At 36.9% G+C, this 17,565-nt stretch overlaps 1 protein-coding gene across 3 annotated transcripts in view; it reads right to left on the bottom strand.

Moving 5' to 3' along the window:
• The window catches only part of LOC109846410 ((-)-alpha-terpineol synthase-like), a 44,651-nt gene that overhangs the window by 8,241 nt on the left and 18,845 nt on the right, over positions 1-17,565 (bottom strand). For all 3 annotated transcript variants that reach the window (XM_020415647.1, XM_020415648.1, XM_020415649.1), the window contains 3 exons: positions 10,645-10,863; positions 9,752-9,890; positions 9,303-9,551 (listed from right to left, as the gene is read on the bottom strand). In XM_020415647.1, coding sequence (XP_020271236.1) covers positions 9,303-9,551; positions 9,752-9,890; positions 10,645-10,863 — 607 coding nt within the window. The remainder of the gene's footprint in view (positions 1-9,302; positions 9,552-9,751; positions 9,891-10,644; positions 10,864-17,565) is intronic.

Raw genomic sequence — 17,565 nt, 5'->3', positions numbered from 1 at the left:
TTTTTTATGATCAATACATGATTAAGAAATAGTCATGTTTTGCTTACAGAAATTGAGTTACTTGTATCATTGATACACATGTTTGTTGAATAGTTGTCAGTTTAGCTCCTGTATATATACTCTATTGATGTCATCTAGTCTATTTGACAGGGGGAGTTTTTGACATAAATTTCTTTACTTCTCTTATCTATGCTTATAAGCAGGGGGAGCATTGCTCCTATCTTTCATTTTTCCCTCTTTTTGATGTTGTCAAAGGGGGAGAAAAACTACCACATATATAGCTTACAAATTAATTCTGTTATATATGGTCATGTATGTTTTATATAGATGGTCATTTATTCTTGTTTTGGCTTATATGTGGATTATCAGTGTATACTTCATATTCATGTATAATTTGTTTGCCATCATCAAAAAGGGGGAGATTGTTGACCCTATAGTTTTGATGATGATTTGACAAACAATTTATTACTAATAAGTTTTTCCAGTGTTTTGTGTTTATGTTCTCTTTTCAGGTATTTCAACACAGCGTTAAAGATTCAAGTTCATCTGCGTGGATTTACCTAGGTATTTGTTTAGTTTACTTACATATATTGTATGATGATATCTAAGCTCAATATATATACACTTAACACGATTTTTGACGTTTTATATCATATAGATGATTTTTCTTAAAACATTGTTAAAATATCTTTATCTCTTGTTTACAGCTCTCTCATACTTTATTATATACATATAATATATGCACAATATATATATGAATATTTACAAGTCCTATATCATCTTTCACTTTCATAAAAATACAGGTTTTCCAAGCATTTTTCAAAACCAGGTAGTTTTCACAAACGAAATTTGTTTTTCCAAAAATTCCTTTTCAAACATGTTCATTTCATCATTTATAAACTTTCCCCAAAGTTTCACTATTTTTGGATATGAATTGATATTTTTAACGAATTTTCAAAACTGCCCAAAACCTGTCATTTTACCCATATCAGTTTTCGGTCGACCGATACGGTCGACCGACGCTTGTCTGGTTTCTGAGAAACTTTCTTGTGTTTTTCCGGTCGACCGGAATTTCCGTCGGTCGACCGAAATTTCCATTCGGTCGACCGAAATTTGCGTCGGTCGACCGCCAGCTTCAAAACATATTTTCTCAGGGTTTTTTGAACTAATCGGTCGACCGTATCGGTCGACCGACGAGTTGACAAACTGAGCCTAACAGCTAGTTTTTCAAATGGGTTTTTTGGTCTTTCACCTATTTCTAGCTGTTGTATTGGGTGCTATATATACCCTATTGCTGCTCTTCTTCTCTATCAATCAAGAAATCCAAGTTTACTGTTTAGCAAGATATTAATCACGTTTAAGAGCTGTTTAAGAAGTGTTTCGTTAATCTGTTTTCAAGAGAAAGTTTTCTACAACAAGAAGAGGCTCTCATATTCCATTGGGATCATATTCTTCAGCTCTCTTGTTTATTGAGAAGTTTTTTCTAAACTCTTTCCATATAGCTTATTATCTCACTTTCAATTGATTAGCTATATTCATTAAGTTATTTATTGAGTTTGATTCACTATTATCACACACACTTATTGAGCTTGATATTTCCATATTATATATTGTGGGTTGTGAGGTGTGATTTAGTGAGTGTGAGCTTCATTGTGTTCTCACTTGTTAATTGAGAACAAATCATTGTATTTAACTTTTATTTGTGAGAATCACTTGTAATACACTTGTACACCGAGAGAAGTGTGAGGAGAGAGAGACGGGGTCAAATCCAATAGGAGTGGCGTCGATTGACGAACCTAGGGAGAGGTTGTAATCGAGCACTTGAGGAGGAGGACACGGGCTAGATTCCTACACTTAGTGTGTAAAGTGTGATTGTTGAGTGATTGTGTAGTGTGAGAGTTTTCGGTGAACTTGTAAACCGAGTGTGTAGAAGTTCCGGCTTCCAAACCGGATTGTGATAGTGGATATCTCCTCGAGGTGAGGAGCGGGGACGCAGGTCGTGGGGACTGAACCTCGTAAACATATCGTGTGTTTGTGTTTTGCTTGTCTCATATTTTATTTGTGCATACTCTTATTGTTCTTATTGTTCATATCTATCTCTTGCAAGAACATATTGATCTATATAATTTTAATTAGCTTTTAATTGGAATTAGATTAGCATAAGACCCTAATCACCCCCCCTCTAGGGTCTAACAACCGCGACGATCGACCGTATCAAATGACAGAACCTAAAAATCCTACAGGGTATTCACGGTCAACCGTGACGGTCGACCGAACTGATTCCCGAGACCAAAAATCCCTACAGGGTCCGCGCGGTCGACCGACGCGGTCGACCGCCTTCAACTCCAGCCTCTCCTGAGTTCCTGTGCACGTTCGCGGTCGATCGTGTAGTTGTTTTCCTGTTTCGTTGATTTTTCTTCATCTTCTTGATTCCAGCTTCGGCTTCAACTTTGGGTCTACACTTTAGACTAACAATCTCACACTTGGAGACCAAAGCGCCATCAACGAGTTCTCCCGAACTCTCCCCTCTTCGCAAGTATCTTCTCTTCCATGGAAAATCCCTTCTTCAATCATCAACATCCCGGCGATCTCACCGATCCTCGTAGTGTGGCTCTGCCTTCATCTTCTACTCATGAAGACTAACTGAAGTTGCGCATAACTCTAGTTTCTCAATGGTGACTGCCTTCATCAACATATCTGACGGATTTTGACTCCCCAAAATCTTTATTAAATGTAACTTTTCGTCTTCAACTAGCGAGCGTATAAAATGGTATTTTACGTCGATGTGCTTTGTTCTGGCATGGTATACTAGATTTTTGGTAAGATGTATAGCGCTCTGGCTATCACAATAAAGAACACCTCTTCCTTGCTTCAAATCCAACTCTTCCAAGCACCATTTCAACCAGATCATCTCCTTGTTTGCTTTGGTCACCGCGACATACTTAGCCTCTGTTGTATACAAAGTCACAATCTTCTACAGACGTGAGACTCAGCTCACTGCTGTCGACGCTAAGGTATAAACATACCCTGTGGTGCTTCGCCTCGTATCATAATCATCGGCGAAGTCCGCATCCACGTATCCCTGCAGCACCAACTCCTTCCTCCTGAAACAAAGTGGTTTATTTGTTGTTCCCCTCAAGTATCGTAATATCCACTTCACGGCCTCCCAATACTGCTTCCCTAGATTGCTAGCAAACCTGCTCACAACTCCCACTACATGGGCGATGTCTGGCCTCATGCAAACTATCGCGTACATGAGACTCCCAATGGCCGAAGAACATGGCACTCTGCTCATATGCTCTCTATCTGCATCTATCTTAGGCGATTGCTCCTCGGATAACTTGAACTGACTTCCAAGAGGCATGCTAATAACTTTAGCATTCTGCATATTGAACCTCTGAAGTACCTTCTCAATGTATTCAGCTTCTCAACGTCCCTTCAGCTTCATCCATACTGATTCGCATCCCTAGAATCTGCTTTGTTGCACCCAGATCCTTCATTATAATTTTCTTTGCTAGCTGCTTTATTCAAACTGTTTATCATACTCCCTTTAAAAGTGAGAGTTCTTGAAAAACTTTTATTGGTCAATTTTACCCCTAATCCTTTTCAATATTAACATTCTTATCCTAATTATAATTGGTTATCAACTAAAGCCATTAAATCAAAATTAAACACCTGAATTAAAGCTCTCTCAATTCAAAACTAATTAATAAAAAATTAATCTTATTAGAATTGGTTGACAACTAAAGAGTATAAAGAAGGTTAAACTCCCGAATTAAAGCTCTCTTCATTCAAAACAAATTAATAAAAAATTGATCAAATTAGATTTGGTAAACAACTAAAGAGTGGAAAGAAGCTTAAAGCACATTAGCATTGTAAACATAATATGCATTGCACATGTCAATTTTAACCAATTGATTGATACAAAATTATGGAATTAATTAATTATTAACAAAAATTAATTGATTAAAGTTTTTTTATAGTAGTTCCCCAAACCTTTCATATTTTGAAATTAGTCCATCAAAGCATTGAAATTATTATTAGGAAACTCAATTCTTAAGTTATTTGAAATTAGTCATTCAAATCAATGGTATAATTAGCAATTTGAGGGACTAATTTCCCTTTCTTAAGTTATTTGAAATTAGTCATTCAAATCAATGGTATAATTAGCAATTTGAGGGACTAATTTCCCTCTAATTGCTTTTCTTTTTCTCTTGATTGGAGAATCTAATATCAAAATAACTTAAGAAATACGGATGTAATAGCTATTTCAATGATTTGATGAATTAATATTAAAATAATAAGAATTGAGCAACCTAATAGTTCAATGTGGTTATCTTTGCAAACTTATGGAAATGTTTTCTTAAATGATGATAGGTTTTCTTATTCTACAATCTTTAGGAATTAAGACAAGATTTTTTCTCTTTTCCTTTTTACTTCACAAGAATTTTATGTCATCTGTTATTATTAGATTTGAGGCATTAAAGACATTGATTGTTATATGAGCGAATAATCTTTTTGAATAATGTGTAGCTTACATTGCTCATGGTTTATAAGAGAATAATCTTTTCCAATAATTTGTAGCTTACATTGCTTATGGTCACAACGACACATAAAATGAAAGCTGAAGATACATAAAATGTAAGTATTAAGAAATTTCACAGATAATATTACGTCATCAAGTGAAGATTTAAACGAAACACTTTTACAAGCAAGTTATACTAATGAAATAAACTGAACAAATAACCACGTGCAATGCACGTGTATCTTTCCTAGTATCTTCTAAACACGCATCTGCTACCAACATGTCATTAAGATATAATAACAAGATAATGAAGCTAGACTCGAACCTTTTGAAATAACAACAATGATCCGAATTGCATCTTCTATAGCCATTTTTTTGCATGAAGTTATCAAACTTCTTATACCACTGTCTCGGAGCATATTTCAAACCATATAAGCTCTTCTTGAGCTTGCACACCATCTCTTCCTTTCCTTCTTCAATGAAGCTTTCATGTAGATTTCTTCATCCAAGTCACCATGAAGAAAGACAGTCTTTACATCTAACTGCTCAAGAAAGAGGTCTTCTGCAGCTACCAAACTCAACACCACTCTGATGGTTGTGAGCTTCATAACAGGAGAAAATATCTCCATGTAGTCCACTCCTTCCCGCTGTTAAAACCCCTTCACTACTAATATGGCCTTCAATCTCTTACTTTCATCACTCTCTTACTTAACCCGGTAGACCCATTTGTTATGTAAGACCTTCTTCTGTGCAGATAGTTGGGCTAGCTCCCATGTCTCATTAGTGAGTAGAGAATCCATCTCCTCCTGCATTGCATGCTCCCACTGCTGAGATTCACTCACTTGCATTGTCTCTTCATAGCACTCCCTCTTCCGCCCTTTTGGAAGCTGAACAAGCTCCCATGTATCGTTCTTATGAAGAGACTCAATCTCCTCATGTATAACTACCTGCCACGAATCAGCCTCCAAACTCTGCTCGGCCTCTCTGAATGTAATAAGCAATAACTCATCGATATTCTCCATCGGAAGTGCATACGCAACTACTGTGTCGGTATACCGTGCTGGCGTTTGTATGTCTCTCCTTTGTCTCCGAACCGCAATCGAATCCTGAACTTGAACCGCCGGTCCCTGATCTTGCACATCTGTACCTGTATCCTCCTCGTTATTGTCTTGATCGCCTGGCGTTACCTCAGTCGGCACTCTAATGGATATTGTACCATCTGGACAATGTGGAGCTGCATCGATCTCCACCACATGCGATATCTCCTTCGTCGGGTCGTTCTCCGCCTGATGAGAGCTGGGAAGCTTCAAGATAAAAGCTTCATCGAACGTGACATCCCTACTCAGCACAATCTTCCTATCAACTGGATCCCATAGCTTGTATCCCTTGACAACACGATTTAATCCTACAAATATGGCCTTCCTAGCTCGAGGTTCCAATTTATCTGTTCTCACATGATAAAATGCAGGGCACCTAAATACCTTGAGCTGGTCATAATCATGTGCTGGCTTTCCCGACCACTTCTCCATAAGGGTCTTCCCCTCAATCGCAGATGAAGGCAGTCTGTTAATGAGGTGGCTCGCAAATGATAATGCCTCATTCCAAAAGATCTTCTCCAAACCACTTTGCGAAAATAATCATCGGACCTTCTCCAGTAAAGACCGATTCAGCCTCTCTGCCACCCATTCTGCTGCGATGTATGACTAACTGTGAAGTGTCTCTCTATACCCTCGTCTCGACATAGCTGCTGAAAGGGGTCAGAAGTATACTCACCACCATTATCGGATCGCAACGTCTTGATCTTTATCCCAGTCTGCAGTTCTAATCTCTTCTTCCACTCCACAAACAAATCTAGTACTTCATTTTTATGCTTCATGGTGTACACCCAACAACGCCTAGAATAGTCATCTACAAAAGTGACGAACCAATGTCGACCACTAAGTGATGCAGTCTTGGTAGGACCCCAAACGTCTATGTGCACGTAATCCAGGATGCCCCTCGTCCTATGAATGGCAGTCTCGAACTTCACCTTCGTCTTCTTACCAAGAACACAGTGCTCACAGAACTCAATCTTTCCACTCTTGGCTCCCTTTAATAGCCCCTGCTTGCACAAAGCCTGCAGTGACTTCTCACCTGTGTGCCCCAACCTATAGTGCCAAAGTCTACTCATGTCCGCCTCTGAAATAGCTAAAGCTACCTAGCTAACTTCGGTGCTCCCCTTCAGATAATACAAATTTCTACTGCGGACTCCCTTCATCACCACCAAAGATTCCTTAGTAACCTTTGCTACAGCGTCCTCAAAGATCACCTTGAATCCCTTCGCCTCTAAAGCTCTAACTGAGATAAGATTCTTCTTCAGCTGAGGAACAAATCTCACCTCTTTCAACTCACGAACTACTCCATCGTGCACCCGAATCCGCATGGTACCTATCCCACAAATACCACAGGATTGATCATTTCCCATGACTACAACACCCCCATCGAGTCTCTCAAATGATGAAACTCAATCTCGCCTAGGAGTCACATGATAAGTAGCGTCAGAATCAAGCATCCAATCTGATACATCCAAATAATTCACCTTCGGAGTATCAATAGAGAAAAGCTCGAATCATCGGAATCATCGCCTTTCGTAATATTCACCTCATTGGCCTTCAGGCCCTTTTTCTTGCTATTCTCCTTCTCTTTGATCTTTGGACAATCTCTTTTCCAATGTCCATGTTCCTTGTAGAACGCACACTAGTTTTTAGCTAATTGGTGATGGCCTCTTGACTTTGACCTTCCTCTATTGTCACCTCTCGGATATGGGCTTCTACCTCTCGTCGACAAGGCCTCTCCTGAAGTACTAGCGCGGGAAGTCTCCTTGTCCTTCCTCCTCAAATCATAATTCGTTAAAGCGTTAGTAACTTCACTATAGCTGATAGAAGATCTCCCATTCAACAGAGTGAGTACGAAGGTATCATATTCCTCATCCGGTAAGGAGCATAACAAAATAATCGTCTTGTACTCATCCGATATCTTCTCATCAACATTCGCCAAGTCCGATAACAACTTAGTGTAGTTTTTCACATGAGCCGCTGGTGAGGTGCCTCGGGACATCTAAAATTTGAATAATCTACAGCAAGTACAAACGGTTCTCAACACTCTTCGTAAGGTACTTATTGTTGAGAATCTCCCACATCTTCATTGTAGACGTCATCCCAATCACATCGTATTCCAGCTCCTGTTTCAAACAGGACCTGATCATCCCACAAGCGTTCCTATTCATCTTTTCGCATACCGACTCTTCATATTTAGGTGGTCTCTCTTGGACCATGATGGTCTCCTCTAAATTCTGAGCATTGAGTGCTTCCTGTACGTCGCTCATCCACAAACCAAAGTTGATTTTATCGTCATATTTTATAACACTAATCTTAGTGTTCTGAAAACCAACTTGAACTGTACCTGACATATTCTTGCTGCTTTCTCCAGTTACTTCTCCCACACTCACAATCTTCGAATTACAAAGAAAGATCCAAACTTTGATAGAATTAAAAAGATACCCAACTGACCCCTAAATCGGATTCCAAATTGATCTCCTAACCACACAAGGAAAGCAAGATCATCACGGCACTCCTCAACGCTATCTCCACCGAAACTTAGAACTCCAAGAACCAAGCTTCCAAACTGAATCTTCCTCCACCCAATGTCAAAACCTTATATCTCAAATCTGGAGCTCTGATATCAATTGTTGTGTGCCTTTACAGAAGCGTGCTCGCACACCGAACGAGTCGGTGAGCACGGGAGAAGATTAACAAACCCAACTCGGGTACAATCCAATAATTAAATATGACAAGCAAATCACAAACACAGATATTTACGTGGTTCGGCAATTTGCCTACGTCCACGGTAGCGGCACAAATAATTTCTTATTAGTCATAAGAAATTACAAATAAGAGAGAAGATCTCAAGCTTGAGATCTCTCAAAACAATAACATTGTTTTAACTTAAAACACTGTTCAATCTCTCTTAAATAACTCAACTTCCCCAAATAAATACACCAACTCCTCCACAAATTAATGAGAAGAGGACAAAAGGGGAAAACCAAATCACAGAGAACAAAAGGGATTTAAATCCCAAATCGGAGAGAGCTCTGCTTTCTCAAAGCTCCGCCACCAATCTCTCTCTGACTTGCTCGCTCCCATCAGATCGTGAACAAGGGTTTCCCTTTTATAGGGAAACCCTAGGGCGAGGCGAGCTCCTCCTCCAGCTGGCTTCCCCTCCACGTTGAGCCTCGCGATCACCTCGAGCCCCGCGCACACGACAGACGACACCTTGCTTTCGCCTGTCCAGCCCCGCCTACAGGCGAGCTCGAAGTCGCCTCACAACATCTCGCCTGCAGGCGAGATCGAACCTCGCCTCACACCTCGCCTGCGATCTCGAATAGGCGACTTCACCTCGGCAGGCGAGTTTCCTCGCCTGACCATCCTCGGCAGGTCAGCTCTACTTCATATAAAATATCCCAGATAGTTAAGGGAGGAAGAGAGTACAAATCGTTCATATTTTGAAATTAGTTTCTCAAGTCATCAAATTGAAATTAGTCCCCTCAAAGATTTTTAGGTGATTCAAAATTAGTTTACCTGGTTAAAGATGGGTCGAAATTGAGGTAATATTCCCTTATTAATTTAACATTTTTGGGTGTGATACTAGTTGTCCTTGGTTAACAAATAAATTTAATCATGATTAAGAATTTAAATGATAAATATAACAAAGTGACTAATGTACTCATTTTATTTCATACCTTAGAAGGAGCCAAGTCATCCATAAGTCGAGTGAGGACTCCAGTGAGGTAGAGTAGTTGGTGTGAGTGCTCCCAAAGATCGAGTGATTTTTCTGTAAAATCGTGGCCTACAAAATAAAATGCATGGACGAGCATACATGGATAGCCAACTGAAATCCAACCATTTTCCACGTATTTCTCAAGAGACGGCGTTACGCCCTCGTGAATGTATTGTGCGTCTCTCAAGTATGACTCACACAGACGTTTCCACTGAATAAAACAATCAGCACATGATCAGTATTAGCAAATTAATTAATTAAGGTTAATTAACTGAAGATGCATGCGCCTTGGGGTTTAGCTACTTAGTATTTAATTATGTAGCTAGTAATAAAACAGGACGAGGATGTAAGTAAGTAGGTGTGCTCTTCAGAGTACAGCTGATGAATGTGACATGAAGTTATTATATATACCTCTTTTATTAAGTGAGATCTGATGTCAAATCCGAAGTCCTTGAGGAAAACATATGCGAACTCATTAACCAAATTATATACTGCCAAATAGCATAACTTCAGGTAATCTGGGAGGCCTTCCATGGCCTTGAGATCCCACCTAATAAATGAAACAAGTGGAAAAATTAAAATGTCAAATTTTAATTATGTTAGTGTCGCTAACTTAGTCATATTAGATAAATAAGTATGATCTATATATAGTAGATATTCTTTTCTAACACAGATTAATTAGTTTCACGTATACCTCTGCGCCAAATTAAAACATCACTTAAACTAGTTCTTATTACTATATTGAGTTATTCCAACAACCCCCCCCCCCCCCCCCACACACACACACACAAATAAAATATAAATAATAATTTTGGGGTTTTTACGCACAACCACAATGAACTTTATTAAATCAGAGAAAAGTCCTAGAACTTTTCAAAAAATTATATTAGCCACCCTGAAACTATTGGGAAACCTCATAAAATTAAGTGTTATCGGAAGAGTAATGAGTTTGAATTATGACAAATGGAAATTTTGAAGTAAAGGAATTCATGTGACCAGAACAAACACACAACAACTAGCTGGTCACATTTTAAGGAAAGAAACAATTTGAAAGACAATCAATGATTTGGACGGGAAATTTAAATATATACATACTAGTTGAGGGGATATATAATATACTAATATATAGAATAGTAGAATATATAATATATATATATATATAAAACCCTTTTTTAATAGTTGAAAGAGATATACAAGTTTGTGCCCAAGATGCAGGGGGTTTTGTGAAATTACCCTACAATAAGATGTTATTGAAAATACATGAAACATGGAGATGAATAAAGAGTTTTGTGTCGCTTACGAACCTTCTAATTGCCGTTGTGAATAGTTGGGCTTCTTCTAGTGTGGCGTGTATATCATAAAAATCATCGATCACAAATCCAACGGTATTAAACTTTGCCACTACCTTCCTGCACTTAGAAAATTTGGGTTCCCATATAGTTCCATTCATCCATAGGTAACCTTCAACTATGCGGTCCCTTGAGAAATCAACTTTGTGTACTAGATCCAGTTCTTCCCACCATCTGCGTATAACAAACATATATCAAAGTAACATTTTTAATTAAAAAAAGGATTGTATTACTAGTACAATTCCTACAGATTATTTTAATTTCCTTGGTTTATGTATGTTGGTATATACTGTCGCACGCCTATGCGGAAGCATGCTCGCTCACCAAACAAGTCGTAAGCACGGGAGAAGAATAACCAATCACACACGAGCACAATCCAAAACTAAAATATGACAGATCAATCATAAACACGGAGATATACGTGGTTCGGTAATTTGCCTACGTCAACGGGGAGAGGATGGGGAGATTCCACTAAATCAAGGAGAGTACAAAGGGTTACAATCTCACAAAACTCACAAACTAACCCTCAACCAAAGCTTTAAACTTGCTCACAATATCTTCATCTCACAATGCTCAAAAGTCTCTCTAATCTCTTATTATAACTCTCCTCTTTTTGATGATCTTAATCTCTTCTAATGCGTTCCATATATATAGAAAACCTAAAACCAAAACAGACTAGGAATTCTAAAACCAAAAACAAAATAAATTAGGAATCCTATTAACATGTTACCAAAACAGATTAAGAATCATGTTACCAAAATAGATTAGGAATCCTAATAACCTGTTACAAAAACAGATTAGGGACCTGTTATCCAATATATACGCCCTACAGATAAGTAAGCTATCCTAGTGTAATAAAAGATATATGATTTGATAAAGATTTTTTTGTAGATTATAACTTACAAATCATCTTTTAACTAATACTTTAAATACTTATGAAGGGGAAAAACAATGATCACTTCTTTTTGCTATGTTATCATGAGAAGAAGAGAATATAATTTTTTGATTAGTTATAGTAGATACTTGGAATGGTAGGGTTTTTCACAAATAAATTAAAATCATAAGTTTAAAATTTAAAATTAGATAACTTAGCCAGCAATCTTTCCTTTACAATCTAAATAAAAATTTATAATTTTTAACAACTAAAAAACAGTTGGGATTTCAATATCCCAAGATTTAAATCAGTGCTCATGTTTGGCTCTGTTGAGATTATGACATGAACGGGATCAGGACTTCCCTTTAATCCCAAAATGGGTAGTAAAGAGTTTCATTATCCCCTAGCATTCAGGACGTAGGACGTCCCATCACTATTATACCCTCTCACCTCACATATTCCCCACACTAATGTATTATAGTATTATAGAATAATATGTTAAATTAGGGATAATCTTAGGATTTTTGGGTGATTTTGTAAGATATCGAGGGTTATTTATATTTTTATAATTTTTAAGGGGTGGCTGTAAAGTTTTTAGGGTGCTGTTTTGTAAAGTTTTATTAGGTTATTTGTAATTTACAAAAACTTCATGGGCTTTTTAAAAATTCTTTGTGGATATTTGTAATTCTAAAAACTTTTAAGGGATTTTTTGGTAAAACCTTTAATGAATTATTTATAATATTTGAAATTTTTAGCATGGTATTCATTACTTTAGTGACTTTTGTGGGTCAATTGTAAAATTTTCAATGATTGTTTTAAAATTCTCAAGGGAATATTTCTAATTTTTAAAAATATAAAGCGGCTGGTTATAAAATTTTTAGGGGTTTGTTTGTAAAATTTCAAGGCGTTGTTTGTAGTGTTTTATCTTTTTAGAAGATTGTTCATAAATTTTTAGGGAATATTTGTAATTTATGGATTTTAAAGGGGCAGTTTATAATTTTCATGGGATATTTGTACTTTTTGAAACTTTCAAGGGTTCAATTTATAAACTTTTAGGAAGTTGTTAGTAATATTTCAAAATTTTTAACAGTGTAAATGTTATTTTTGCAACTTCCATGGGGCCAATTGTGAAATTTTCAAAAGTCCACTTATAAAAATTTTCAAGGGGATATTTATAATTTTTAAAAATATTAAGAGGTTGGTCATAAAATTTTAAAACAATGGTAAAATTTCAGAGTACTATTTTTATCTTTCAATTTTTCATGGGACTTTTGTGCTTTTTTTTAACTCTAAATGGATTGTTTGTATCTTATGGATTTTAAAAGGGAAGTTTGTAATTTTATGAATTTTGTTATGTTATTTATAATTTTTGAAATTTCTCAGGGGTTTATTTGTAGTTTTTCAATCTTAAGGAATTGTTCGCAAGTTTCTAATTTTTGTACCATTTTGAACATTTATATTTATTAGGAGGCTATTTCTAATTTTTGGATCTTAGAGCATAGTTTATAGTTTTTGGAATTTTTATGGTAATTTTTAGATTTTCAATAAGGAAGTTGATAATTGAAAACGAAATTTTTTATAATTTTTATATTTTTAATAGGGCAGTTGATAGATTTTTAATTTTGAAAACTTCTTTCATATAAATAAGGCTTTCATTAAGAGAATTTCCGAATTATAGATAGTTTTAAGTTGATAAGGATTGTTGTTACTAAAGAGGATTAAAAAGGAGGATTTTGATAATTAGAATTTTCTAATTATGGATAAATTTAATTTTATCATTATTCTTAGGCTTACTTGTCAACATATCAGTTTCTAATAGGATAAGATTCAGGAAAATTTCACTAATTTGTATATAAAAGAGACATATGATTATGAGATTTTTTTTTAATTATGGATAGTTATAATTTTTATTAGGATTACAAAGTAATTGATGATTACAATGTTCTAATTGTATATAATTTTAATTTGATGAAATTTCTTAATTAGGTAAAAATAAGATTAGGTGTCCACATGTGATCTTCTTATATGAGAGAATGATACATGGTAATTTTTTAATATGACATATGCCATGCACTTAGATGACATGTGTTAGTTTTTTGTGCATTTAAAAACACTACTCCTTTCTTATTATATATAAAGGAGGGATAGTGCATGTGTGTTGCATGTCTATGTATTTGTCTTATGTTCTAAATTTTTTTAAATAATTTTATTATATAATTTATTGAAAAGTTTGATTTTGGACTTAAACATAGAAAACCTTGAGAATATATTAGTAGTTTCTCATCAGCTAAATTTCTAGATTGAATATAATTTTGTATGAGGTTTATTTCTTAAATTTATAAACATTAGTCTACAGTTTGTAAAGTTTTAGGATTCTTTTCTGTGAATTTATGAAATTTTGGTTTTTTTAATAAAGTTATAAAATTATCACATTTAATTTAATATTTATGAAGTTGAAGGGTTGGAGAATTTAATTTGAGATTAGTAAGGATATTAAGATTGATGGTGAAGTTATGATGGTGGTTATATGAGAGAAATTAGATACATTTCTATGCCATTTTAAACAACTACACAACAACAATATAAAAAATATATGTTTATATGTAAATGAATTATATCGGGCTAAAGGTTCGAGGCATGCACTGATAAGACGATGCAATTTTTTACAGAACTATACAGTCTACACACGAACAATAATAACTAAGAAAAAAATAGATGGGAAGAAATTATGTGCAATTTAATATATTGCTTCATTAAACAGGGACATATAAAAGAAAGAAATTAACAAATAAAAATTTTAATCCATCTTCACTATTACCTGAGCCCATTATCCATGGAAATGAGCATAAGCTGAAAAAATGTAGATCTTTACATAAAGCTACAGTCTTTTAGCTATTAAGCAACAAATGAATTGAAAGTTAAGTTTAGAGGAGTGAGTTCATACTTAAACATCCTTCATTACGCACATAATTTCAGATTACTTAATTGATAAAGTTTTCCCTACCTATTTAAATATAAGAAGAAATAAAAGTAATATGTGGATTCACCTACGTAGATTAAGTTTATTCTGAAATTCATTTAATTTGTTGGCGCCTGTGGTTAAATCTGGAATAATACAGATATATAATAGCAAAAACTGAACAGAAAACTGAAGTGCAGTAATTTAAAATTTTCAACTCAGCTGATGTGCGTTTGTAAAACGCTGTGCTTAAAGCATTATTTGGCCTACTCCGGTGCAAGGATCCCAATGCCAAATTGTTTTCAGGAACAGCAGTCCAGTACTCTGGTGTGCACCGACCCAGTACTATCAAGATCTCCTCGATCTATAAGACAAAGATCTCCTCGATCTATCAGGCAAAGATCTCATCGATCTATCAGGCAAAGATCTCATTGATCTATCAGGCAAAGATCTCCTCGATCTATCAGACCTTCTCGGTCTAGGCACTGTTCCTACGAGCACTAGCTATTCTACAATATATATCTGTATATATTGATTGTTGTTTTTGGAATGGATTTTCCTTAAGGATTTATGGTCTATTTATAGCGTTTGGGAAAATACTATGTACTAATAAAATAATATATTTTATTATGCATGTAGGCCCCACGCCCAAAAAATTTCTCTGAGTTTGGCACCGCCGAAGAAATTTAAAACCCTCATGTTTTTACTGTTCATTGAAAGAGAGAAAAATTTCCATAGCCGCCCATGTGTGAGGAAAAAACAATTGTGTGTGGGACCTGTAGGCGTCTAAAAATGCCTATGGGTGTCCGCACACGGCTCGAGATGGAGAGAAGACGATGAACGTCGTTATCCGAGTCTAAGAGGATTATCTGTTGTCGACAAGCGCATGAAGCAAAACGACGAACCAAGTGGCACGCGCGCATCAATCAACACGTGCGCGTCAATCAGTTCACGAGCGTCAATCAACACACGCGCATCAGTTAACGCGTGCATGTCAATCAGTTCGCGCGTCAATCAGTTCGTGCGCGTCGGTCAACACGCGTGCATCAATCAACACGCGCGTATATCAATCAACGCGCGTTCGACAGTCAATCCCACAACGAAGTGTGCAAGTCAACAAGACGGTCAAACACGCAAAACGGTGGAAAATACAAGTCCCGGAAGAGTCGGAAAACCAAAAGAAAGTGTCAGGCTTCGGAACTCGCGCCGATGCGGGACGGCCGAAACCGACCCGCACCAGCGCGGGTCGGCTTTGGCCGACCCGGTCGGCCAAGGCCGACTCGCGCCCCCGCGGGTCAGCGCGACCCGTCGCGCTGTGTTGACCCGAAAACTCGTTTTTTGACGGTTTTGACGGGATTTATCTGTTCCAGGGGTTTCCAACTGCCTAGATATCATCTACAAACGTGGTTAGGCTGTTATTGACTGAAGATAAAGTCAAATCACTCATTCTTATCCACAAACTCGCATCCGGAGCCCTATAAATACAAGTCTAGGGCCTCCTTTCAGCGCTGGGGATTAATTATCAAGACGAGGAGGTGCTTCCGGATTGAGGAGTCAAAGGGGCACGAATTTCAGCAAGGGTTGACAGATCTTGGCGAGTTCTTCAGCATAAAGAAGGAGAGTTCGAGAGATCCGAAGCCTGTTTCCTCCATTTCCTTGAGATCAGGCTTGGTCTTGATCTCGAGAAGAGCCCTAATTTCGCTTGGTCGATCTCAGCGCTTCAAATCAAATACTTCCTCGACGAAGGCGAAGCTCTGCCGAATTTTTAACAACCAGATCTGATTCGCGGTCGTCCACGGATTAACCCCGGCACCGGTAAAGAACTCACGCAAGCAAGAGCCGATAAACGGATCTTGTGTTTATTTTCAAGAAAGTTATAATTTTTATTTTCGTTATTCGAATTCATTTGTAAACGACTAAAGTTTAATGAAATCAATGATGAAGGCAGCTTTCCACGAAAACAGGACCCATTTAAAAAATATCTAACAATCCCCCACATGTTTTTTAAACTGGTGTCTTGTAACGGTGTCGTTGTTTCAATCGTTGTGCATAAGGTAGATGTCACAAGGACTTGAATCCTCCTTTAGACCAACTGAATAAAAGATAGGTGCATGGTGTCGCAGAGACTTGAACCAGCATATGTCTAAAAATCCAGCGATCACACAAGATCAAACTTATCTGTGGTGGTTTTCACTTTGAATCACATTTGCCTTTGCCTTTGCCTTTGCCTTTGCCTTTGCCTTGCCTTTATCTTTGCACATTTATGGCCATGTGCATGTCCTGATTTCTGCCAGGGCTCTAGGTATCTTTCCGCAATACACCATAGGAGACGGCCAAATCTCCACTCATGCATAGGTGAGTTCTTTAGGCATGTTTCCTATCAAACATCCTGCATCCGAAATGTTTTGATTTTATTAAGGCTTAAGAGTCATACTCTCTTATTATAGGATTTTAGCTGAGTCCTTTAGGTGTGTTTCCTATCTAACACCCCGCATCCGAAATGCTTTGGACCCATTAAGGCTTAATAGTCATCCCCTTTACATGATAGGATTCTGGGTGAAAAGATCAAAGTTTTACTCGGGTAGTTCAGCCAGGTAAGGATAGTATTAGAGGTTGATCAAAGATCAATTAAGTACCCCGTTCCTTGCGAAGTGCGTTACGCAACCCTCAAACATTGCCTTAGACACCGACTAATCCAAGAAAACTTGAACCCTTCACTTGTAAATCTTACTTGACTTTTGAACCATTTATCTTGTCATTAGTAGCATAAGCTTTGAACTAATAACTTGATGTAAATGGTAAGTATTTGTAAGACTACCAATTTTTGCAAATCTTGCTTGACTTTTGAACCAATTATCTTATTATTAGTAGCATAAGCTTTGAACTAATAATTTAATAAACATGGTAAGTATTTGTAAGACTTACAAAACTTTGAGACCCATTCCAGCTGACGCCCTTTCGACTATGTCCTTTTTCAGACCCTTAGTCAAAGGATCAGCCATATTATCTGAAGATCGCACGTCAATCATAGAGATGGCTCCTT

The sequence above is a fragment of the Asparagus officinalis genome, chromosome 6, assembly GCF_001876935.1.
Source record: "Asparagus officinalis chromosome 6, Aspof.V1, whole genome shotgun sequence".
NCBI lineage: Eukaryota > Viridiplantae > Streptophyta > Magnoliopsida > Asparagales > Asparagaceae > Asparagus > Asparagus officinalis.
Note: the sequence above shows the minus strand (reverse complement) of the source record. Positions and strands in the feature narration are given on the sequence as shown.